Raw genomic sequence first — 26,496 nt, forward strand, 5'->3', positions numbered from 1 at the left:
TGCCATTTTCTTGCCCACTCCCTACGTCTGCCGAATCCACTTTTCATCGTCCTCCGAGCACATTCCCACCTAGTTTTGTGTCATGTACGAACTTGGAAATATTACATTTAGTCCCCACAGCCAAATCACTAAGAGGTGGCACCCAAGCACTGAGCCTTGTGGTATCTCACTAGTCACTGCTTGTCAATGTGAGAATGACCCATTTATTTGTTTTCTGCGCGTTAACCAATCCTTAATCTATGCTCGTATATTACCTCCGAGCCCACGTGCTTTAATTTTGCAAATCTCCTGTGGGGAAACTTTATCAAAAGCCTTTCAAAAATCCAAGTATACCACATCCACCTGACGTCCCTTTATCAACATCCTCAAAAAACTCCAATAGGTTTGTCCAACGTAATTTCCCATTCATCAATCCATGTGACAATGTCCAGATTATCCACGTGTCCATTTAGCCCCTCTGTTTTGCTATCTTTTACAGCTTCTGTTGTGGTATTCTGTGCCCCTACTTCAGGATCACATTTGGTCATAGAAAACTACAACACCAAAACAGGTCTTTCTGCCTGACCAACCACCCATTTATACTAATCCTACATTAGTCCCATTTTTCCCCCTCATCCTCACCTTCCCTCAATTCTCCTACCACCTACCTACAACTAGGGGCAATTTTTACCATGGCCAATTTACCCACCAACCCACAAGTCTTTGGCATGTGGGCAAAACCCACAGTCACAGGGAGAACTTGCAAACTCCACACAAGCAGTACCTGGAGGCTGCAGTGCTACATGCCTATGGTCTTCGAAAGATCCTCAGCTTAATTTTCCACTAGTATCCTGCCTGCATGGTTACATTTCTAAACCAAAACACTGATCTACTGGAAATAAAAAGCAATGCATTAACTGAAGTGCTCACTTTATTTGAATGAAGCAATTTAGTACAAGGCAACAGTAAATTATTACATCTGGATGGTTGTTCCCATTACAAATCAGCATTAGTCTAGTAGTTAAATGAAGCAAAGCAATGCCTTAATATTCACTGGTACTATGTCCAAGTGGGTAAAAGTCAACTTCAAAAAAAAAAAGATTGCCATAGCATGAATTGGAATTACATTAAATCAGTTTTCAAATTTTATTTGACAATGATCTTTGAATTTTGCCATCTTGATAACATACAAACATTAAGAAGAGACACTGGTCATTAGTTGGGCTACTTGTTGCAGCCACTGCAGGAATGCTTTCATCATAACTCTCCACAGTCAATAATGGAGACAACAGCACTCGTCTTTCCACTTTGTGAACCCTTCGCTTCCATTGCATCCATAACATCTGCGCCATCTATAACTTTCCCAAACACAACATGCTTCCCATCCAACCTGGAAAATGAAAGGACAAGTTGGAACTCTTGCTGAATTTGTGCAGCTCCAACCATTGAGAAACAGACTTCCTGCCCAAACTCAATGTCCAGCTTTAGGATGGAGGACTGAGGTCACAAAGGAAAATAGCACAGGTATAAGGGAAAGAGGAGAACAAGACTAACAGATTACACTTCGAAAGATCCACTCATGGGCTGAATGTGCTGTCCTGTCAAGATCTGAAGATTCAGATAGTAGCCAACACTGGTGTGAACAGACCAGTTAAGTTCCCCAGTGACAGAATGTCACAAGCAGAGCCATTTGGACTAATTGACTTCAGCTCTTTCATCACCAGCCCAGAGAAGAACTCTTCAGCCAGAGACACTACTCTCAACTGCATTGCAGCAACTCCATGAAGTCAGAACAGGTGTTGAATAGTCTGATATTCACCACCTAGGTTTGTGAGCACTATTCCAGTGTTGTACTAGCAGAATGTTGACCTTCATTTCAGTAGAGTGAAACAGCAAGAAACAGCTAGCAAAAAGACATGGTTTCACATCCTTGTTTACTTCAACTGTTGCTTGCAATAAAGCAGTCACTAGAGGGAGCAAGCACCTTCAGGGAAGGGGAAGTCAACACACTGAATTGGAGTTGCATTTATTCACTATTTGATGTTTTACCCTTATTGAAGTCTGGCCTGAACCAGACACCTTCAGCTACAGGGCAATTAATCCTCTACAATCTGTGCCCTATTACACTTATGAGCCCCCTGCCCCATTTTCAGAGCATCAGAAAGTTAACTGAAATGCAACAAGTACAGCACCAGACTGACTGGCTCCAGATAAGGATTCTTACCAAGTAGTCTTCGCAAGACAGATGAAGAATTGTGACCCATTTGTATCGGGCCCAGCATTGGCCATTGACAGAATACCTGTAAAAAAAAAAAAATGGTGAGTATATGCCTCAACTTAACTCATGTTCTGAAACATATAGTACTCCATACTACACAGTCTAAAGGGTACTGTTTCAACAAACCACTTCCAAACTCGTCCCAATTTAAACACTGTTGCCCTGGACCAAAGGTCCATCAAGTCAGACCCCACCCCCAACAACTCAATCACTGCCTCTTCACAAGAAAGCTTAGAGAGTGTAGAGATAACAGCTGGAAGAGAAAAATGCAAACATACAAATTCATGTTACATCAAACCACTGTTCTGCTGCAGGTCTGTGCATTCAATGTTTACCTTTGCCTGTGTGCTCAAGTGTAAAGTTCTCGTCAGCAAACTTTTTACCATAGATGGACTTGCCACCAGTGCCATTGCCATTTGTGAAGTCTCCACCCTGTGGAAGTCAGATATTCAGAGTGTAAAAAAGTCACTTCCACAATGAGTTTAAAGCTCAACTCAATTAAATGCAATTCAAGTACTAGTAAAACTAGGACATTCAGCACAACCTTACTGAAACATGTTAAAGAGGGCTTGCAAGCATTAAACTCCAAGGGTTGGAACTTGTGTCCTTTATCAGCCAAGGCTCAGTTGATATCGCAAACCCAAAATTAACACTCCAGTGCAGCACTGAGTAACTGCTGAAGTGTCAGAAGTGTCATCTTCCAGATGACATGTTGAACAGACCACATCTGTCTTCAGCTGGATGTTAAAACTCAAGGTACCATCTGTTATTACTGATCACCGATGGTAGGTGACATTTGCTTTGTTGGTTCCTTGAAATTGGCTCCCAAACATTTGTTTAAAAAGTACTGGTCATGGCTGGACATCTATTCTTTAAACAGATTTACATACCCTCCCCAAACAGGGGGAAAGTCACACACGCACATTGTAACTCTGCATTGTAAACAAGCAGAGAACCAATTAAAATCAGCAGTTTATAATAAACTTCTTGACAAATCCACATGCTAGAAGATCAAGACTGCAGACTAGTGGCTCAGAGGTCTTGTATAGATAGGCTTCTGTTCCCCGCATCTAGTCTGACCATGAAATAGTGCAGGCAATGATGCACAGTGCAAACGACTGCACGCCGTGTGATTTACTATGGTTGCTGGAAGCAGCTCAGAGCAAACCCAAATCGGCAGGCAATTTGGACTAACTGCTGGATGCATTTCATGAGGGCACCAACTGCAGCAAGATGTGGTATTCAATTCACTTGGGCAGTCACTGTGTAAAGAAAACTTGAGTTATCATGTAAATCCATTTGTTAAAGGCACTTACCTGGCACATAAAACCAGGAATTATTCTGTGGAAAATTGATCCTTTGAAGCCTTCACCTTGCTTCTTGAGGCACAGTTGATGGAAGTTCTCTGTTTAAACAGAAGATTTGAGCAAATCTACAACCTTCTAATGGAAGTGAACTGGTGAAGTGCAGTCACTGCATTCCTTAACTGCCTTCAAAATTCTACTGCACCTCCTGCAAGTTTGTACTGCCATTCTACATTACACATGGAAGGGAATTCAGTAACATTGAAAACAAGTTTTAGATCACATTCAAACAGGACCGTTCTAGAATACGAACCATTTGCAGTCAACTTTGATCTACTACCAATTGTAAGCCAGCTGTCCCACGAGACAGACCTAGGATGTGCAGGCTCCCAAAGTTGATTCAAATACTGTCCATACTAATGCTGCTTAGCCTGCAAGATTTAAATTCAACTCAAAAGCCATCTCATTTTACTAAGTTTTGTTTTAATACTGTAGAAAGAATTTAAGTCAGACTCAACTTCTCAACTAACAGTTGCAACTTTAGACTTTCTGGTGTACTCGTTTCTTTTCTCCTCTTTCCCCCCCCCCCCACCATTGCTTTCAAATTACCATTCGCATGATACAAAGTGAAAATTGCAACTTGCTCACCTGCAGTCTTTGGAACCACATCTTTTCGCAGCTGTAAGGGAGAAGCAAAGATCAAGGATTACTGAAGACATACTTGCTGTGCACCAGGTTTATTTTAAATGGACAAGGTTTTGGGGGTGGGGGGGGGGGGGGGGGGGGTGGTGGTAAGAGAACAGGAGGGGGATGCTAGAATAAAAGTGTAGGCAGCTGCTTACTTTTACAGCCCTGAATTAAAAAAAAAAAAGGTATTATTCTTCCCAAATTAAAAAAAAAAGCCCAACCCATTACAGATGCCTCTACCATTTCATGGTCCAGGACATAGTGATTCATGACAACGCTTAGTCACCACCGACATCATCAGGATGCGCCGCGGTGCGCACATGCTCAGACGGTCTCCTGCCCTCTGCGCATGCGCTGCGGTCCGGCTTGCCAGGCATGGCATTCTGTATGGAGTGCATTCTGTATTTCTTATTTCATCTCATGTTTCCCATGTGGTCCCTTAATAGCCTTTCTGAACTTCAAACATGGCAACGTCAGTACATTCCACAGAGCAGTTCCTTGCCACCTTCGCAACCCAGGAGTTTGAGAGTTATGACGACTTCAGCAGCAAACTTGAGATGTTTCAACAGGTAGCATGGTCTGCAGGCACATCCTGTGATGTGCCTTATGTTTCACTATGCCAACAATGCTATTTAAATGCACTTTGCTGTTGTGCTTACGGGCAACGGGGAGTCTATTTAAAAAATAGAGCACCCATACGCTTGAGAGGGAAATAAAGAGACGGCGAGTCAAAATTCCCACCCGCTTTAAGTATGCCTCAGTGAGGCTGTGCTGTGTACACTATGGGCAGCCACGCATCCGTTCCACTGGAGTGAGACCGAATCAGTGGTAGGTGCTGCGGTCACTACATTTCCACTTGTGTAGCTTGTCAGTCCTGTAAAGCTGTTCCTTGATGTGCATTGAACCAAGATTAGATTTGCAGTATCAATACATCTCGTCAGTGAGCTCCTGTGCCCACAAAGCCACGCGCATATCGCCCCCGTGTCTACGGACTGCCTTTGTTGTGATTTCCTGGATAGACCAATGGCTGGGCGACAACCTCAGCGCAACCTCCTCTGGACTGCGAAACAGGTGCACACCAGATGTTGGGACCTTGTCATGGTGCACATGTAAACTGCTGCCAGCAACACACCTGGGGATGGCTGGCATTTTCGTGAGGGCACGAGGCACGTGCTCATTGACTGTCTGTTACTTTGCAGGTATCTCGCCCTGGGCTGTGAGGTTCTCTGTGAAATTCAATACGACCAAGAACAAACTGTGTGTCAGCTCCTACCATCTTGTGCATACTGGTCATATTTTGCATCCAGAATGTTTACGCTTCTATGCAAGGAGAAGACAACTGAACCACAATGAAAGGCAGAAGGTAGAAGAGTTGGTCAAGCTGCAGGCTGGGAACAAACAGCTGAAGGATTATATCGAGCGTTCATTCAATAAGATCGTAACCCTTAGTGACGTTAGAAATGTAAAATCCTGGCTCAAAACAGGGGACGACAGCATGGATGAGCTGTGTAATACGCTGGAGAAGATTCAGCAGGACGCGGCTGCAGTATGGGTTGGCCTGCAGGGAAGCAGCATCCTCTATATTGCCTTCATGACACCAGCCATGAAGGCCCACATGCAGGCCTTTCCTGAACTGCTGTTCATGGACGGAACGTACAAGGTGAACAAATGCGGCTATCCTCTGTACCAAGTGATGGTGCAGGACAATGTTGTTAGGGGTAGGGCTGTGTTCTATGCCATGGTGAGGAATGAGACGGCTCAGATGCTGGACGAGATTGTGGGTGTTTTTGTCGATTTCATGGGATCCAGCGCCTGCTGCATGAGATCAGCCATTGTGGATAAAGACATCAATGAGATCAATGCGATCAGAAAGCATCTCCCAGCTGCAACGGTTCTCCTCTGTCAGTTCCATGTGATGCAGAGCATGAGGCGGAAGATCAGCAGCTACCCACTGAATGGTGAACTGAGGGATCAGTTGTTTATGATCTGCAAGGAAATGGTTCATGCACCTTTGGAGGAGAAGATCACAAGTTGTGTAGAAAGGATTGGACATCTCTACCCACCCCTGCAGGACTACCTGCTTACAAACTGGATTCCACAGAAGGAGATGTGGGCAGCATGTTCACACAGTAAAGTCCTAACATTTGAGAACAATACCAATCGCATTGAGTCAGAGAATGGCAAGATAAAGCACCTGCTCCACTCCTCCTCATCCATGAAGGAATGCATCTCAGCGCTGATCTTCCACAATAGTGTCCTGGATTGGGAGCGTGCCTATTACACATTCCTGCAGGGAGCCTCTTTCAAGCACATCGCAGCGGCACCAGCAGATCTACAATCATTTTACATGGGATTCACCAGTCATACTGTGAAGCTGATGCATTAGGATCATAGCCACATTCAGCGAGTACACGTCAAGGAGCAGGATGAAGGCAGTGACTGATTTCTGGTGCCAAACAGTACACACTGCAGATACATGATGGCCAGGCTACCTGCAGCTGCATCTTCTTCATTCAGACTTGGTTGCCCTGCAAACATGCTGTCGTTGTGCAGAGGCATCTGGGTCTGCCTTTGGACAGGCTTTCCCCCACCTGCCACTGGCGTGCATCTCAGACACGAACGACGACAGGCATGGCGGCTGCCGTTGTGATGACAGAGGAACAGCCAAGGCCCCTCCCTCCTCACCCCTTTCTTACCCCCTCCCTACCTCCCCCCCCCCCTCAACGCTGCTCTCCCCGGCCCCCGCGCTGCTCTCACTCCCATATACCGCCACGTGTTCGTTAGGTTTCCTCTGTGACAATTTGAGCAGCGCCATCTTTAGTACTGGCAGCTGCTCCAGTCGCAATCTGACGTTTTCGTGACACATGCTGTATTTGCGCATGTGCCAACACAGCGCCACCTACCGTTCACGTTGTCAACAAATGCGGTCAATGAAATAACCGGCGACCATAATGGGTAAGGACGCCCGGGCCCTCCCTGCGCGGAGGGGCTAAACCAGAGGCCTAGGAGACGGGCTTTAACTGCCACCAACTCCTTCCTCCATTCCCCCGCCCTCTCCCTCAAAACCACCGCCAGCTAACACTCAGCCTCCTACCTCGAATGTGATGCGGCCCGCCGGCTTCCCGCCAATGCCGATATCGAAGTAAACCTTGGGGTTCGCCATCTCTACCAATAAGCCCCAAATCAACCTCCGTCGAAGGCTAACAGCAACGAGAAGGCGGCAGCTCCTGTCCCCTTCTTTTTATAGCCACGCCGGACCCGCCCAGCATGATTGACAACCGGCCGCACCAATCGCCTACCGGCGGATCGCTGGTTGACAGGAGCGCCGGCCAATAGCCTCGCGGGCCGGCGGGGCTGACGCCGCCGCGGCGCACGGCCCGCAATGATTGACATGCTGGCGGACCAATGGGGGCGCAGCCCATCCCAGGGGGCGGGAAAAGTTCATCTAAAATAAAAATAGAAAATAAATATCACACATGCCTATCCTCACTTTCTTTTTTTTTCTGGTGTAATGTTTCTAATTTCTCAGCAAACTGAACAGAGAATTCCGATGGGAAAAGGATGGTGGAGCTAAGTAACCAATCAGCGGCCAGTGGGCGGTTCCTCCACCGGCTCTCTGCCAACTGGTGCAACTGGAGAGATTTTGTCTTCTGAGTATCGCCAAATGCTGACATATGGTCAAATAATGTAGTGTTATTACATATCAGATTATCTCAAATGTCATTCTATGCTCGCCGTGGTTTGTAAAATGCAAGCACTTTGCTGGATGTGTGCATTGGAGGCTTTCTCTAAAGATGGCCGCTGGTTGGGCAGGTTCCAGAATGTTCTCTGTGGTCGAGCTGCGGAAGGAGGGGCGAGTTACACTCTCTTCCCTGCCTTCAGACCTTTCTGAACCGGATTTGCATGTATTCAAATAGTAAACATATCCAATTGGTAAAATTCTGCACCAAACCAAATAATGGAGGTTCTCTCTCCAGCGAGCTACATTTCAAGGTGAAAAGCTCTCGCGTTAGCTTCTGTTAGGAGACGCATGGCCCTTTCCCCTGTTGTGACCACACAGTGGACCAGGATGTGGAATCAATGGCCATCCATTAATGGCCGGATGAGTATTACCCAGTTATGATGTGACTACTTCACGCCTTCTTTGTTTCAGGTGAACCCATTCAGGAATGTCTCTTGATGTTTCAGGATGGGTGTAATTGATACCTCTTAGCCTGGAAGGTATCCTTTTGTCCTTAACAGACAGCGTGGCAATGCTTGAATACACAGGCCAGGTCATCCGGCCTTCGACGGCCATTTTTGCAGCAATGTCCACCTTTTCTTAAAAGATAAAGTCAATTTTAAAGAGTCCTGCTTGAAGAAAGTTCGTACCTTAAAAGTAGGAATGTGATATGTCTTTACTGGGCCTGACAGCTAGGTTCGAGAAGCTGGCATTGTTCTCCATGGAGCAAAGGAGTTTGAGGGGAGATGTGATAGAGGTGTGCAAGATTATGACAGGTAGACAATGAAAAGATGGTCCCATTAGCTGATGGTACAAGGACCAAGGAACACAGATTTGATGTTTTGGCAAGAGATGCAGGGAGAATATGAGGAAGAACTATTTTACGCAGCAAGTGGAAATAACCTGGAACGCGCTGCCTTTGACAGTGGTGGAAGTGGAAATGATTTCGAAAGGATGTTGTATGGGCACTTGAAGGAAATAAACCTGCAGGGCTATAGATCTAGAGCGGGGTTGGATTGTTCTACAAAGATCTAGTATGGACTTGATGGGCTGGATGGCCACCTTCTGTGCTGTAATGATTCTTTTGACTCTATTCCTTCAGGAATTATGAGGCGCTCCTTCCCCTCAACTTACTGTTCTTATAATGCTCTGTTATTTGATGTATTCTGCTGGTGGGGCCCTGCAAAAGCAACCATTTTAGGCTTGTTCGATCCCAAAGCGCTTGTAGACTTCCCCTGCAAAATAATTTCTTTAAATCCTTGAAGAAAATAGGCAGCACACTTCGATTTCAGCAGCAGAATAGGAAGGTTGTCTGTAGATCGTGCGCAATGCTGAGGAGGCTTCATTTAAAAATTGGAATCATAATGCAGAACAGGCCCTCTTTTCTTTTTACTGATATGGATGGGGCCTCACACCTATGCATGACAACAGCAAAGGAGGGAAAGTTGATACAAAAGTGTTTACATTTCTATCAGCCGTTTTAATGAAGGTGAAAATACATGTTATGTGAACACACATTTATTAGATAAATATGTAATATCACCTAGCTACATACAATTCTTCTGGACTTAAAAAAACAATGAGTTTCCTTCTGCATTAAGTATAGAAGTAAGAAATAATTTTGATACATACAATGTACAGACAAGTACGACATTCAGCAGTTACATGCAAGACACGATTTTTTTTTTTACTGTTTCGCTTACTGTACAGAAATGGTAAAAGAAATGAAGATTTTTACAAAGTCTGAAATTACTTTACACTCTCTTTTCTTTCCATCCTAATTTACTTTACATATTGTAGCACCTCAGAAACACATATAGTTGGTGAGTCATGTTACATACATCCTTCATTGCTGAATAGCAATTGCTGGTTCACTGTGCCAGTATCTTGGTTGAACTAAAGTTTGGAGAGCTGCTTGTTATTGTACCAGAGAATGGGCAGATTGTGCCAAATGGCATGAACTAAATGTGGTACGTATTTACATACAGGTATATATATATATAAAAAGGCAAAAACAACATAAGGTAAAATCAAACCCAAAAGAAATAAGGTGTTTTTTTTATTAGAAACACATCTCCTCAATAAATAATGAGGATTCTAAGGAGTGAAGCTCGAAACACCCACCTAACTGTTTGGTTTTAAGGCTTCTTTCTGATTCTCAGAGTTTGAATGAAACCAGAAACTGCTGCGTTGTCAATTCGATGAAGTCGAGATCAAAATATGTTGAGATTGTGGGAAGACTTTAACCGCAGCTGCCCCGGGGAGCAGGTCATGGTTGTTGTCGGTGAAGAGGAACGGTTGGGCTCTCGTGTCACTGCAAACTCGCGTTTGAAAGCTGCAAAAAAAGCTCCGACAGCGGGTTGCCGCCGGTGGTAGCAATTAGTCACATCACTGAAAAAAGATTTCAGAATAACTTGCGCGAATGTATTTTGATGGCTCTGTTCACATCCCCACTTGCTGAAATGGTGCTGCAGTATCATTAATTCTTGAGTTCTGAGAGGGGTTTAAACACTAAATGAGAGTCAAGAAATTATCCGCCTTTGCAGATTTTTCTAATCCTATCATAAATATTCAGCTTGAGAAATTCACTAGAAAAATCATTTTTACTGCCATTTTGTGCGACAACAATCAGTTTATTTCAAAAGCAAAGAAAGTTATTCAGTTCGGATAACAGTACTCATCCTAACCTTTGGGAATAGGAAAAGCCATTCCTTTCAGTGTACGTTTATCCTGGGTTGTAGAACACCCGCAGAAGGTACTACTTTCCTGACCATTTTCTTTTAACCTCTTGTCATCGAAGCTAAGGTTCCATATCATAGTTTACCCTCAAATACTTCACCCTCCTGGCCATTCTGCAGGTACCTTGATATTGAGCACCAATAGGCTAGTCAACTGTGAGGATATTTTAGTGAGCCAGATCTTATCCTCACCCTGGTCAGTTTACCTTCCTTAGTACAGGAGCACTGACATCCTTCAAATCAGCAGAGACATGGGGCTGAATTTTTCACTTCAAGGGTGGGAAACAGGAGTTAAGACTGTTTCTGGGTCCCTAACCCAACACCAGGGGGGGTAAACAGTCACTCTTTGGGATTTTGACCGGGGCGTCCCCTTAATTTACATGGTGGGTTCTTGAAGCTGGAGGACCAGTCAGGGGCCTTCCAGCTTGAGGGAAGCAGCAGCCTGCAGTAAACGGTAACTAAGGATCATTTAAGAAGAGAATTTGGGAAGTCTCAATTCATTTCCAAGGCACGAAACTGCTCCTGATTCAACACCACATGACACTAAACTAGCAATCTCACAGGAGATTAGTCGGGGAAGTAGAAAATGTCATGCTGAAGTCACTATTCTGAATTTGGGCTAAGGCATATTGTTGGGACACAGTAGATGTAACTTTATACGTGCATCTCGCTTTACCCTAGGAATGCCCGATGATTCATCAAGCAAATAAAAAACTGTAAATGAAGTCCACTTACGTGCTACGTTTCTACCTGCAAACGTTGCACAGAGTGGCAGAGCTCAGGAAGACCGAGGAGGAAGGGCAAAATAAATATTTTTAAACGTCGTAAAGGAACCTAGGAATGCAGAATATCCAGAACAAATGTCAATTTTATTAAAACAAGGACAGACAGACAAGAAATGTTCCACCTTTATTCTGAAAGCAAAAAATCATTGTTTCACTTGTTCCACTTCAGGTCTCTAACATTGAACCGTTTATGCCATGTTTATGCCTGTTCATAGCAGACTCCAAAGAGTCTAACATTCTACCCACACTCTAGTAAACCCAGATTCAAACTAGATAGATCTATAAAGTGAGGGAGGACTTCCAAAGGGATTCTACTCAGGTGTAGGTACTTTCTGAGCTTTAACAGAAAGAAGTGTATTTAGAATTTCCCCAGTGGCTCAACAGTGTGCCAGCAGGATGTCCCAGGTCTAATTCCTGCTCTGTACTGAGTTAGCTAATCTCAGCCAGGACAATAACTGGGCCATTGCAATACTAAAGATTTGAGGCAAGAGAGAGGAGAAATAAATGAGCTGAAATTCCCATTCCTGTTTACTATTTAGTACCTCTTGGTAGAAAGCGTGTGCTTGTGCTTTTTTGGGTGAAATTAGGATGAAGCTTGGCTACAACTACCCTGTTGGTTGAATAGCCTATTGACACACTAACTGTGAGGCCTCATGTGTTAGGAATGGTCAGTCAGCACCTGCAGAATTGTACCCTGGATGAAGTCCACATCTTCAGGAAAGGAAAGACAAAACTATTTGAATTGAATGCAGACTTTGGGATAAATCTGCAAAATAAAAAATGACTTCACAAGCCCTTGTGGTGCTGAAGCATTTGGAACATGTATTCAAACAGCAACAATACATCAGATCAAAGACTACCACAGATCACTATATACAGTGTGAAGCAGGAGCATGCAAATAAGACAGAATTATTTTGGTACTTAAATACAGAATCTCCTCAAATTTTCCATAGATAATTTTGTCTAATATTTTAAAGCACTCCAAACTTAACATGAGCAGAGTAATAAAAGAGGAACATTTGTGTATATATATATATAAAAAAATAATTTTCCCAAAATCAGAAGTTTTACTGGCACTTATAAAGAAATTATTTTCCAAAGCATTGTTCTGTTGAAAATTCCAAAGGGTTTTATCTGCACACAGCATTTGGTATATGTTCTACAGCCAGCCACAATTGGAAACCTATGTCCAGTATCAGTGTCTTTGTGGTCACCCGCAGACAGGAATTACTGTGGCACATTTTGTTTATTTTTTTTGACTGCAATTATATTACGAAGAAATCACACAGTGATAGACCAATTATGGAAACAGCTTTCTGTTCAGTTGACTATTATCGACTACAGATTCATGAGTAAGGGTGTGCTACAGCAGTTTCGATGTTCGGTTTGTTTCGTGAATTGATGATAATATTAGCAACATTTTCAGTCACACCTTGAAACAGAAGACTCACTGCGAATGGAGACTATGAGAGTGAAAACAGCTTGTAAGCAAGCTGAACCGGGATCCAAATCAATGAGAAAACAAACCTTAGGGAGATCACATCTGGAGTATTGTGTGCTATTTTGTCCACGTACAGAAAGCAATAAAATACTGACTAGAATGCTGGCTTGTATGAGGAAATGCAAGGCGGGTAGTGCAAGATCAGAGGAGATTAAGGGGTGATTTGATCAAGGTTCTTTTAAATGCTGAAGGATTTTGAAGACAGATTGTTTCCAGTGATTGAGCTGTCTAGAACAGGGGGAATGGATATAAGATTAAAAGAGATGTTATACAAGCCAGCATGAGAAACTTCTTTGCACTGAGGATTTTGTGGCAGTGGAACACACTGCCGGTAGTAAGTGAATGAAGCAGAAACTGTGTCAATGTCTAAGTATATGTAGATAGGTGGTTGAAGGAAATGGGAATAAAGGGATATGGGAACAGGAGAGGCATACTGGAGTAAGGACTCTACTACTTGCGCGAAGGATCAACACCAATATGGACTGGTTGTAGTTTCTATGTAATCCCAGGTACATGGAAATGCAACCAAACATTCAGGTACAGCCTGGCTCACTTTCAAAATGGGAAAGCTGCAGAATGAGACAGATGGGTCTCCGTGATAGGTGTCTGCACCTGATAAAATGGTGGTTGAAGTTTAATCAACATGTCTGCTTATATCAACAATGTTTCAGAAAAAAAAACCGGAAACTAGTCAGTATAGCACAATAATTCAGTGCAGTTATTGGTGCAGTGTATGTTTCAGTGCAACTGGCACAGTGTCAAATCAGCACTGAAATTTAGTGTAGCTGTATTAGTGCAATATTTGTAATTCTGTACCTGGAAAGGTGCCAGTACCTGAAGTAAGATTGAAATACGAACAAAATTACTACATTTTATGGACTAATTTCACTTATTGCCAATGACAAAGCAGGCCAATACTGAACCCAGCATAAGCCAAAGAAGATAATTCAGAAGATATATTTTTTGCAAAGTGTGTCTTGGAGAAGTAACCAAGATCAAGATACAACCTTTATCTTCAATTAAGTTAACCTAAAGAACCTTTAACAATACCTGAAGAAGAGTCAAAGGTCACAGTACAGCAAAAGTTGGAAAGAGCAAGAGAGCAGAGAAAAGGCCTTTGGATTTCTGGACGTCGGGAGATAAGGAATTCCAGTTTTGTGGTTCTGGGAAAGAATGAGCTAGAATGTAGATGAGGAAAAGTATTTTCTCACAGAGTCGCAGAATTGTTACAGCACAGGAGGCCATTCAGCCCATCGTGTCTGCGCCGGATCTCCAAGTGAGCAATTTACCTAGTGCCACTCCCCCACCCCCCCGCCCGCCTTCTCCCCGTAACCCTGCACATTCTTCCTTCTCAGATAACTATCTAATTCCCTTTTGAATGCCTCGATTGAACCTGCCTTCACCACTCTCTCTGGCAGTGCATTCCAGATCCGAACCAGTCTTTACGTGAAGAAGCTTTCTCTTTCAAAGTATTTTCTATCATGCCACACTCATCATTTCCTGAGCAAGGGGTGAGCAAAACTGGTCCCCAACTTTGCCACATTATTCAGAACCAGTGCTGGTAGATGTGTGACAATCGCAGACTAGGCTTCCAACCTGACCTTTCACCCTCCAAAGATGCATCTTTCCTTGGCTTCCGTCACTTACATTGAGAAATCTCAGATTAAGGGCGATGTGCTACTCGGCTGCGCTCCAGCCGGTCTTGAGTGGTTATGTTCCACCCGCTCTAGGCCATCTTTTCTCCTCCTCATATCTGGTTACATGTGAACTTACAACCCTTTACTAGTGAACAGTGTTGGACCTGGCCATTCCTATCAGCTGCGGTTAGTCCCACTGCCAAGCAACAGGTCGGACGTCAGCCTGTAATTCAACCCCAAAAGAACCAGCTACCAGAAAAGGAAAGGAAACCATTTGAAACAAGCAGTTATTTGCGTGGCTTGAAGCTCACGTTCTATGCAGGGATTTGCAGTCGCAACTCACTAAAAATTTTGTCAGGTGTCATAAACAAGTATTAAAAAAAATTTCGCCCTTAAAATGGCCAAAATTAATCACGGCCATTTCTAAGTTTAACCTTCCAATATCCCATTCCAATTCAGTAGCATCGGCACATCAGAATCTTGACAAATTGGCAAATTAATTGTGTGGCCAATTTACCTACTTTGTTTGAGAAGGTTACAGATCCAGTATCGAGGCAGTGGTTACTAGCTATCTGGATGTCAGAAAGGCATTTGACAATGTCCATATAACAGACGAATTCACAAAGTTGTCTGACCATGGGATGGGTGGCAAAGCATTAGGCTGGATTGAGGCATGACTTGAAAGTTGTCAATGGAATGCTAGGGTTTGGTATTGGAGTGGCGGTTGTTTATAATTTTTATAAATGACTTAAAGGACGGACTATTATCCAACATATCTAAGTTGGCGGATGCTACCGAATTAAGTGTTTGGTCAATGATGCCAAATGATGTGTGATAGTCCAAATATGGATAAATGCTGGGTGGAGTGCATGTTAAAAGGCTAAGTGGTCAAGGTCATAGAGCAGGAAACAGATGTCGGTGGATTTGGTTCAGTATTTGCAGGCATTGAAGGCAATTAAATTGGTGGGACCGATTGCTAAGGTTGTGACTTCTAATTCGAAGCGGGTGATGGTGACGTGGGATCTGAGGAAAGAGAATCAGAAAATTAGCGTCTCAGATTGTTGACCTTTCACTAAAACCAGAAAAAGTTGGAGATGTGACAGGTTTTGGACAAGTAGAGGGGCTGGGAAAGGGTGGAGGGGAGGAAAGAACAAAAGGGAAAGTCTGTGGATAGGGTGGATACGGCAGGAGAGATTAACAGACAAAAGGGATGATAGTGGCAAGGCAAAAGAGGGTTGTAACGGGGCGAGTAAAGAAACAGCTGCATCTGTGTTCAGTTTTGATCTCTAATACAGGAGGAAATCCAAAGAATAATGATTCCTGCACTTCGAGATCTGAGTTATAAAGAAAGGATGTCTACTCTGGGAAAGAAGCCAATGGAAGGGGCCTGATTTCCCCAGGAATAGAGAATTTAGATTCAGGAAAGGTCTTCTGTTGGGAATAGAATGAGAATTAAGTTGAACACAGTTTAAAGAGTGGGAAGAGAAAACAGGAAATTGCGGGCGAAAGGCGTGGCACAACAGAAATCCTGGATGAATTCTTGTCGGGAAAGGCATACAGAACGGGAATCATGAGGAGGAAACTTTTGAGTAGTTCGAAAGAGTGGGCAGGGTGCACCAACTCTGCTCCCCGTCTGTGCTGTGCTTATCAATATTTCGTTGTCAATCAACCCGGCTCCATGCAAACTACACAGAGGTTAAAGGACTTCCCTGGACATGTGCCTGCTTGTGTGCCTGTATCTGTGCAAAAGACAAACCTACACGCCTATGCCCACACACCCCAGTTGACAGCCTGCACAAAGGCTTCATTCCGTGAGTCACGTCAGGATTAACTATTGTTACATTTCCCAAGAGCACACTATTTGGTAACATACTGTCGAATTGATAGGCACAATAGGGAGCCAAACATGCACACGGAACCAGACAGACAAACACAAGCAAATATGTGCACAATAAACAGCAATGCTGAAATCCCAGAAGCCAGGGGAATCCTTTAACACTCCTTTGCTTTGTATGAAGCAGGAGAGGTTGATTACTGAACCTAAAAATCAAGAGGTAGGCTATTCTCGGGTGATGTCAGGAAGTATTTCCTCACAAAGGGTCGTGGAAATCTGTAACTCTTTGCCCAAAAAGCTGTTGAAGCTGAGGGTCAGTTGAAAATTTCAAAACTGAGATCGATTAAGTGTTATTAGGCAAGGCTATTAAGGGATATGGAACCAAGTTGGAGTTAAATGGCTGAATATGCTGAAGGGCCTGCATTTTCCTACTCCTTTTCCTATGACTCCTATTACTTCTAGAGAGGTTAAAACCTGGAAAGGTTGATCCAGAGATGTGTGCACTGCATTTTGTCTATGGCAAAGAGCTTATTGCCAGGCTCAGCGTAAATCTAGTTTATTCATTTGAGAATTAAAAGTCATGGGATAACAGGAGCCCTAATGTGCAAACACACTGAATTAACCAGCTGGTGAAGATCTAGGTTTGCTCGATTTCCACAGACTGGTTAATAAACTCGGCTGGACAGTGCAGAGAAAACTCAAGGCAGAAACTCGTCGAGAGGGAGGCAAAGTTAGCGATCAAGTCATTTCGTGCTACCCTTCGGCACTTCCTGGAAACTCACAGCATTGATAGGGCTGAGAGTTGGTTGCCTGTTTGAACCTTTGCTTGGGAAATGGTGCACGGTTAATCGAAAGAAAACTTGGGGGAATTAAGAAAAACAAAACCTGACAATTACACAGACGCAGTCTCCTTTTTGTTTGGAAATTCACAACTACCCCTTTGGATAGTGTCTCGTCTTCTGCCTGGTCACTACTGTTGATCCCTCCAGTGTGAACTGTAACTCAGCAATTTCTGATTCCAGCTGCAATCTACCACCCCCGCCAATGTTTCTGTTACCCACATTCCATCGTTTTCCCTACTGTTTGCAGATATTGCATTCCACTTTTTGTCTTTCTTATGCCCTTTACATGTCTGACTTTCACATAGCCTAAGCCGCCCTACTTCTCTCTTCTGGCTGCTGAGCTCATTTGCTGGCTCTTTGTCAAAACCGCATATGCGTAACAATTCTTCTCCCCTCAGGCCTGTATAGGAGCTTCTCCTCTTGACTGCATCAGTTTTCTTGAAGAGTTCCACCCAAATTCCAGTCTGTCTTTCTCTTTTCAGACACTCAATCACCCTCCGCGTATTTTCAGCATTCTCTGTATATCAGTTATTTGTTTTGGATCCAATTTAATATGCTTAAAAAGACAGCAATCAAGCCCTTCATATCCTGGAACTGATGTAGAGGCAAGATTTTCAGTGACTGGTATAGATTATAGCACAATATTAAAGTTTAAATTCCTTCAAACAAAACAATAGTTTAAAATAAAAAGTTATCAAAATTATACAAAGGTCAATGAGCTTTTATTGTCTTACAGATTTCAAAACATCCCTAGAAAATCCTAACGAAGGAGATAGATTCGATAAACTTAAAAATCCAATATTGATTGACATTTCTGAGCCATCTTAAATAGTTCATGAACATATTGAACCGCTGTAGCCCAACAGAACTGATGGAATGTACGTTTATCACTTCCCATCCACCCTCCCAAAAGTTAGGAAGTAATCTGCATATACAGAAAGCGAGGACGAAAATTAATTTTACGCCATGATTGTATTGTTCGGGACAAGCTCTCTCACCACAAGGTGTATCAAAATGTTGCCTTTAATCTGCAATCGATAGTCAACAGCATTAAAATGTGTAGTGTGCTGCCGTCAGATTGTGTTGCCAAAAGTCACTGCCACCCTTAGTCCACAGTACTTTAAAAAGGAAGAAAGCTGTTTCCCTTGGATGCCACATGGAAATGGTACAAAAGCTAGAGCACGTAGAACAGTATTGGTGTGTTCAGATAAGTTTACATGGAGATTAGGGAATGCTCTTTTTCAAATATACAAAAGAACAAAACTGGTCAAAAGAAGTGGGGACATCAAAATGGAATAATAACACAGAACTCTGTCATTTAAATTGCCTCTGCACTCCCTTTATATTACAATATGATGTCCAACATCTTTACTCACAGGTTGTGAAATGTAGGCAGTGATACTGTTTCATTACAGCACAAAAGAAGAAGCTCTCTTTCCCCTCTCTGTCCCCTACATTGCACACTTTGAACCTTTTGTGCTTTTTATTTTGTAACTGATCATAATTTTGTTTTTTGCGTTCTATTCAATAATTCTGAAGTCAGTGTCAGTGAGCGTCCACCCATCTCTTCTATACAGATGGATCTGTAGGGCTCCAGGAAAGCCACTGTACTTGATAAGGAGGCTTGCAAGTTCCCTTGTATTTTTGTTTTTTGCAGCTTCCTCCCTGTGTAAGGCGTTTCATTCCTAGGATTTCACAGTCCTCACTTCAACAGTGAATGTGCAGAATAACCCACAACATTACTGAGCTGAATTAAAAAGAGAAACTTCTGGCCCGGGGCTAATTGCTGCATTGAAGTCTTTCTCATCTTTTGCCTTCTGATGCCTTGAAATCCAGACAAGGATTGCGACATTAGTAGCAAAAGATTACGCTGCCGATTCTTTGACAACCATTGGTAGTAGTTAGAGAATCCTTAACATCTGCTTTCTTCTAGCTTGTCACGCTTTCAAACCTGGTCCGTACCCTAGTGTTCTACAGATATTCAGAACTCTAACAGTGCTAGATGACATTTTACAATGGCTCGGGGAGAATCTCCTACCAGTACTGTCCACACAGACATCTGTTTTCACTTGCTAACAATGCAAGGCAGGGCGCAGTCTCGGCTGAGCTTCAGTGGAAATGGAGCTAGGGGTATTGTGGCTGTACCCAAAGTGTGAAAGGGAAGCGTTTCAGTTGTTCTCAAACAAAGAGAGAAGGTCGTCATTGCTGTTGCTTGGCATATCTGGAGGGCCCAGATAAGACAGCAGTTCATCTGGGTTCGTGATCTCTGGAAGAAGCTGGGGAACAGACAGAAGGAAACAAGGGGGAAAAAAATAGCCATCAATTCTTTTGTGACAGATTAATTGAATTTGATGATAGTTTAAAATTACTCAGTTGCAAAAATACAAAACAAATTGCAGCCTTGAAATTCACGCCTGGCAGCTTTGCTGAGAATGAAGAATAAAGACTGCCCAAGTAATTTCACAAGGCTAAAAGGGGTGATCTTAATCTTTTTCCCTCATATTCTTTTTTTTAAACCTTCCTTTAGGGGCCTCCGTGACTTGTCTACTCCCTAACCAAGAAGGCAGGCGAATGACTTTCTCTGATGATGCTGTTAACTGGCCAAAGGATCATATATTTCATGGTCACTTTTTTAAAATTCATTTTCTGTGGGCATCACTGGCTTGGCCAGCATTTGTTGCCCGTCCCAACTGAATGTCTTGCTAGGCCATTTCAGAGGGCAGTTAAGAGTCAACCACATTGCTGTGGGTCTGGAGTCACATGTAGGCCAGACCAGGTAAGGATGGCAGATATCTGCCCGAAACTGGTCAAGATACCATTCTGGCCCTGATAACTTGAGCGGAGTCCGATCTGCAGATTTAAAGAAGGCTCCACCACCCATTGGCAGGTGGGCTTCTAGCATTCCCAGAAGAGCAGGTTCACTGTAAGAGAGCGGGGCATCAGCGGCATAGTCTCCTGTGAGATTTTAACTGACTGTCTGCCCCGATTTCTACTGGGCAGGCTGCTTCATTGTGGCCCTGGACTCCTCAGCTGCCATCCTCTGTACCATCTTCATTTCAAGGCGGCTGGCTTAGCAGAGATTCAGTAGCAGCTCCAGTGATGACAAAATGGACACAATTCATTCCATTTCCATATTTTGTCAGTAGAATGGCAATATTTATGATTTCATTGGCAAAAAAAAAAATGCAAAGAATTTAGCTTCAACTCCTTCGCTGAGGGACGGTGGCCGTTTCTTACTCACTGCAACCGTACCACAGAAAACCTCTTGTGATTGATCTCCTGGCATTATTCCACATTAGTAACTTATTGCACACATACTGTGAATTATCCAGAAAATGCTTACATGCTTTCTGAAGACTACTCATCAATGATATACTTGTCTCCTGTAAAACGACACCACAATTACTGTTTTTTTACACTTGTCCACTTTTCTCCCTCTCCTCTTTTAGGAACATAAGAACTGGACGAGGCCATTCAGTCCCTCGAACCTGTTCTATCATTTGCCCACCGTTACTCCCTCTCTCTTTATCGCCTTACTTAACAAAATTGATCTCTCTCAGTTTCATAATTTTTGGTCGACCCTCCCGGCTTCTCCCATCTACACTATTGACTGTGCTATCTAACTGAGTATCACCAGCAAATTTGGATTCTTGCCTCCCTATTCTATTGTCTAAATCATTTATAAATGTGGTGAGAAGCTGAGATCCCCAGTATGGATCCTGGTGGTTGGGGGGCGTGCAGGGGAAACACTACTACCAACTACTCCCCCAGCTCCCAGGGGCCCCTTGGGTTGCCGCAGGGGCCTCCCCTGCCATTGGCGAAATGCTGACTATTCATTATATTAAGAATTCCTGACCGTTCAGTTCGAAGTAAAGATAAAGCCAATATTCCTGTCACGGGAATAGGCCTGGGGCTATTATTCATTGAAAGTGCATGAAAAGATCATGAAAAAAAAAATGCCACACTTACTTCCAGAGAAGGTTCCGGAACGTCAGCTGCTCCCTGGCCACTTGCCTGACCTTCCATCACGGAGGTCGGGTTGAAGGTCAGTTCGCCGTGTGAATGGGCACCGGCACCTGCCTGCTGGAGCTGCCGGGGGTGCTGGGAAGGGCTTCTGTGGTGCAGTGACTGCGCCGATTGGGTGCCCAGGTGAGGGGCATGGAGTCCTTGCTGCAGAGCAGTGTGGGATTGATCCATTGTTCCAGAATGAGAAATCTGTGGACAAGATGAGAATGAGATCAAACAATGGAACAGCCATTGACAAGGGGAGGTGGTGGCGTAGCAGTAATGCTGCTGAGCTTATAAACCAGAGGCTAAGACTAATGCCCTGGGGATATGGGTTCAAAGCCCACCATGGCAGCTGGTGTAAGTTAAATTAAACTAATCAATTCAACTAATAAATAATCTGGTATTAATAGCTAGTCTCTGTAATGGAGTTTACTTGCTTAGAAAATGCTACAAACATTACAAGTTACTGTGACGTGCAAGTACAACTTAAAAAATATATTACAGTAAAAGAGAGAGCCAATGCTATACTGTTAGAAAGCGACAAGACGGGGAGAAACCAGCCCATGTTTCTGCTCTTGTTAGAAAGTAAGCCCAGGCTGACATCAGATGGATAGGACCGGGCTCTGCTGTGATGATCGCCAGGGTTGAACAGTCTGCTAATGCTCACTATTAGGCTCACGCATTTAACCAGCGCTCCCTGCAAACTTTGCTCCTGGTTAGGAGCGCCTCATTGTTCTTTTGGGTTCGCGATGGCTGTTTCAGACCATGAAATGACAGCTCAAGTCCCAATTAATCTTACACATTGTTCCGGTCACGTGATGTGACGTGAGTGGTTTCCACTGTTCAGTTCCCCATCTGACCACAGCAAGTGTATTTGTATTACGAGTTTAGCCCCTCGGAGTTTTATTTTTCAAATAACCAACACAGCGACAGGTTTTCTTCTAGGGTGCAACCGCATCCACTCACGCATTCGCTCAAACACAAGAAACAGACAGAGAAGGGACTGTACGGGGACGAAATATTACATTTGCTCTGTCATAATAAATTCAGTGTCAAATCTGACAACTTTATTCTTCCACCTGAAGCTGAGGGATACTCACTTTCATCTGCCAACACCTTTCCTCCCCTATTTACAAGCAAGGTGAAAATGACCCTGCAGCAACTGTGAACCGGGTCAGTAGATAGTTAATCACAGAGGTACATCAACTGTTGCAAATCTACCTGTAACAAGCACGTAACATAATGCTGAGCTGCTGTGTCCTCAAGACCTCTTCCTACTTCCAGGAAGGCTGCAAGATTGTCCTGCGGAGGTAAAAAGACGGCAACCCTCTTCACTGCCGCATCAGTCTGCACCGCCTCCATTCACCAGCCAGTCAATGGAATCATCATGCACCACTTCATCACCATTTCCTTGCCTTCTCATTCGTTGTGCCAGTCATTTCTGCTACCCAAACAACGTTCGTAGAACCTGAATTGTACATTTTTAAATTCTTTCATGGGACGGCACAGACACGATGGACCAAGTGGCCTCTTTCTGTGCCTTTAAACTTTCTATGATTCTGTGTGGGCGTCGCTGGCCAGGCCAGCATTTGTTACCCATCCCCAACTGCCCTTGACAACTGAGTGGCTTGCGGGGCCATTTCAGAGGGCAGTCTGGAGTCACATGTCGGCCAGACCGGGTAAGGATGGCAGATTTCCTTCCCTAAAGGAGGGTGGTGAAGCAGGTGGGTTTTTACAATGCCATTTTACGGCACCATTCCTGTGACTAGCTTTCAATTCCAGGTTTTTAAAAAAATTGATGAACTGAATTTAAAATTCCACCAGTTGCCGTGCTGGGATTTGAACCCGTGACCCCAGGCATTATCCTGGACCCTCTGTGTTACTAGTTCAGCAGCATTACCACTATGCCAACCTCTCCCCCTTACACAATATCAGATGATATTAACATGTTTTTTCATTGAAATCATTTTGATCAACCTCATTTAACGAGATTTGTTATTGTCCAAATTGAGAAGAGGACAGTTAATTGCAAATACCATGTAAAACTAATGTGAATTTTGGGGGACGTCGTTTTGACATGAATGAGTGGGTGGGGGTTCAAATGGGCAAAACTTTCACATGCTCCAATCCTCCGACTTCTGAAGAATAAGGGGCGTCAGCCAAACTGCTCACAGGAGCTGGGCTGGTACTTTACATAGATCAATGAGGCTGAAAGCCTGGGATTTAACTTTGTAGGCCGGCTGGGTTTCCCAGGGCCTCAGGATAAAAAAAAACTGATGCAAAGACCACCTATTCTTCCTGCCAAAGAACACGTCAAGGTGCAAAGCCTTACCTGATCTGCCATGGAGTGCCCAAGGGGCTTGTCAGATGTCATATTTGGGATGTCCGGTGGGTAGGACATTGGCGGTCCATGCATAAACTCATTGATGGATGCGTTGGTAGGATTGCCATGGGGGAAATCGGGGAAGTTCCCTTGTCCGGAATAAACCGAATCTGTTGGAAATGTAAAAAAAAAACAGTGCTGTCACGAGGTTTTAGTGTGTTATACAGATGCATTATAGAGAAAAATACACTTAACCAAATACATCTTAATGTTATTCTCTTCATTTGTCCCTCAAACTGCTCCTGCTCCAACGTACTTTGCATGTCATACTATCTCCAGACAGCAGCTGTGGCGATGAATTGAATTGAACTGCAACGTATTGCCCAGATTTTTAATTTCAAACCACATAAAGGTGACAACGAGACGAGGAAACACGTCTCCAAAAAATAAATAGCTCGAACTATTGCTCTGGGAACACCAGTGAACAGGTCGAGAGCGGTTAAAAAAAAAAATCAGCCACCGATTTGCGAAGAGCCCGTTTCGCACTGCTGTCTTAGAACTGTTTCACCCCTTATATTTGTACTGCTGCTTTTGACAATCCACCATAACAATATGACGATTTCACACCCTGTGCGTGATAGTGTACTGAAATCGAGGTGACAATAAAATCCACGCTTTGGAATGCGTTTGAACAATCTACTGGGTAATCAGTCCTGGATTTCATATTTGTCAAATGTATAGAATTAAAAAGATGCCCTAACTTGCAGCCATGGCTTAACTGTTGCCATTATCACAAAGAGGTAGGTCTCACAGGGCACCTGATAGTCCCCACTCACGGACTTCTCTAGGTCACGTATTCGTCTGGGACGCCCAAGCAGCTTTGCAAGGAAGGTTTCACTATGTACCAGGTTACTAGTTGGTTACACAGTAGCACGAGTCAGGCCTCAAACATGTGCTCGTCCTTTTGTTTGAAACCGAATGTGCATCGTGAAAAAGAAAATATGTTCGAACCAGTAATAAAAAGTCTTTTCTATAGGCACATGCTCGTCTGCTTTGCAGTAAAATAACCTCATACTCACCATTAGCATCACCAGCGGAGACTCACTAGTAAATGATAAAAAAAAATGGAATTCTTATTTTGGAATAAAAATTCAATGTGCTATAAAAATTTCTACCAAAGCACTTCAAATTTCCAAAGTTGATTACAAGGTTGAATTTGATAACATATTTGCACTGTTCTTCCAATAAGTAAAAACTGGGAAGCTTACAATTCTTATTGTGCAAAAGTAAGTCAACAGGAACTCAGGACTTAGGAGCAGGAGTAGGCCATTCGGCCCTTCGAGCCTGCTCCACCATTCGATAAGATCATGGCTGATCTGGTTGTGGTCTCAACTTCACTTTCCTCTCGGGCCGCCCCCCGCCAATAATTCTGGACTCCCTTGCCTATAAAAAATCTATCTAACTTGGTCTTGAATAAATTCAATGACCCAGCCTCACTGCTTTCTGGGGAAGAAAATTCCACAGACTGACGATCATTTGAGAAAAAAAAATTCTCCTCACCTCCGTCTTAAAAGGCAGACCGCTTATTCTTAAACTGTGTCCCCTAGTTCTAGTCTCCCCACAAGAGGAAACATACTCCCAGTATTCACTCTATCAATTCCCCTCAGGATCTTATATGTTTCAATAAGATCACCTCTCATTCTTCTAAACTCCGATGAGTAAAATCCCAACCTGTTCAACCTTTCTTCATAATATAAGCCCTTCATTCAGCGGAATTAGTTGAGCGATCCTTCTCTAACTGCTTCTAATACAATTATATCCTTTTTCAAATAAGGAGACCAAAACTGTCCACAATACTCCAGATGTGGTCTCACCAAGTTCCTGTACAGCTGTAGTAAAACTTCCCTGCTTTTATATTCCATTCCTCTTGCAATAAACGGGGACATTTCATTTGCCTTCCAATTGCTGTAACTGCATCCTAACCTTTTTGTGATTCATGTACCAGGACACCCAGCTCCCTCTGTACTGCAGAGTTCTGCAGTCTGTCTCCATTTAAATAATATACAGCTTTTCTATTCTTCCTGCCAAAGTGGACAAGTTCACATTTTCCCACATTTACACCATCTGCCAGATTTTTGCCCACTCACGTAACCTATCTATATCCTTTTGTACACCCTTTACCTCCTTCAATAAATCAAACAATGGAAAAATTGCTACAATTCCATTTTTCTACCATTCTGCTTGCTTGAAAATACAGTAAAGTCTCCGAGTTAGCCAAAAGCTTACTGTAAATTGTGTGTGGTGTGGGGGGGGGGGGGGGGGGTCTAAACCGTATTTCGTAAGCCCTGGATATCTTGTTCTCAAAATCCAGACAGTTCAGTCCTATATGCGTTTGTTTATGTATCTCAGTTACTGGTTTGTTTTTATAAAAAATTTGAAGAGAGTTTTTGGTTGATAATTCCTCGAACAGAATACCAAGGTATTTTGTATCAGTAACCTGAGATATGTGCAAATTAATGGGAACATTTATTTAAACTTTGTTGTGAGTCTGAGGTACCACTTAACTCTGCAGCCCACAAGGACTGGGTACTCATGTCAGAACCGATTAACGGCCTCTATATGAGCAGTTGTGCTATGTGCAATGCTCCTTTACCTATTATTCTTCCTTGTGTTTTGGTCAGTCCTGCGAAGGGGCTTCTATTGCTTGACCAGGCTATTTCTGTTTGCATTACTATGTTTTTAGTCTTGACTAGAGGAAGGACAAAGGAGAAGGAACTAGCGCTGTTGGCAAATACAATGAGCCAAGCCTCCATGGGTTACAGATAATTCGCAGGAAATACAGATGTTACTTGTCACTA

General features: G+C 43.4%; 2 protein-coding genes across 8 annotated transcripts in view; both read right to left on the reverse strand.

Annotated features, from left to right (window-relative positions):
- Window positions 1–892: 892 nt before the first annotated feature.
- Window positions 893–7,474, reverse strand: LOC137357173 (peptidyl-prolyl cis-trans isomerase A-like). The gene is made up of 6 exons (XM_068023283.1): window positions 7,343–7,474; window positions 4,210–4,240; window positions 3,574–3,662; window positions 2,593–2,689; window positions 2,204–2,279; window positions 893–1,369 (listed from the first exon to the last, which is right to left on the reverse strand). The coding sequence occupies exons 1-6, from the start codon at window positions 7,409–7,411 to the stop codon at window positions 1,237–1,239; spliced, it is 495 nt and encodes a 164-aa protein (XP_067879384.1). The 5' UTR covers window positions 7,412–7,474; the 3' UTR covers window positions 893–1,236.
- Window positions 7,475–9,428: 1,954 nt separating this feature from the next.
- Window positions 9,429–26,496, reverse strand: part of LOC137357029 (zinc finger MIZ domain-containing protein 1-like) — a 142,568-nt gene continuing 125,500 nt past the window's right edge. For all 7 annotated transcript variants that reach the window (XM_068022967.1, XM_068022966.1, XM_068022965.1 and 4 more), the window contains 3 exons: window positions 23,648–23,808; window positions 21,277–21,522; window positions 9,429–19,583 (listed from right to left, as the gene is read on the reverse strand). In XM_068022967.1, the coding sequence (XP_067879068.1) occupies window positions 19,476–19,583; window positions 21,277–21,522; window positions 23,648–23,808 (515 nt within the window). In that variant the 3' untranslated portion in view covers window positions 9,429–19,475. The remainder of the gene's footprint in view (window positions 19,584–21,276; window positions 21,523–23,647; window positions 23,809–26,496) is intronic.

This window comes from Heterodontus francisci, chromosome 47, assembly GCF_036365525.1.
Source record: "Heterodontus francisci isolate sHetFra1 chromosome 47, sHetFra1.hap1, whole genome shotgun sequence".
Taxonomy (NCBI): domain Eukaryota; kingdom Metazoa; phylum Chordata; class Chondrichthyes; order Heterodontiformes; family Heterodontidae; genus Heterodontus; species Heterodontus francisci.

Coding starts and splice junctions, on each gene's coding strand:
- LOC137357173 (XM_068023283.1), bottom strand. CDS start 7,411: ATGGCGAACCCCAAGGTTTACTTCGATATCGGCATTGGCGGGAAGCCG. Junction 3,663..4,209: donor TGTGGTTCCAAAGACTGCAG/GTGAGCAAGTTG, acceptor CTGTTTAAACAG/AGAACTTCCATCAACTGTGC. Junction 2,280..2,592: donor ACTTGAGCACACAGGCAAAG/GTAAACATTGAA, acceptor TTTTTTTTACAG/GTATTCTGTCAATGGCCAAT.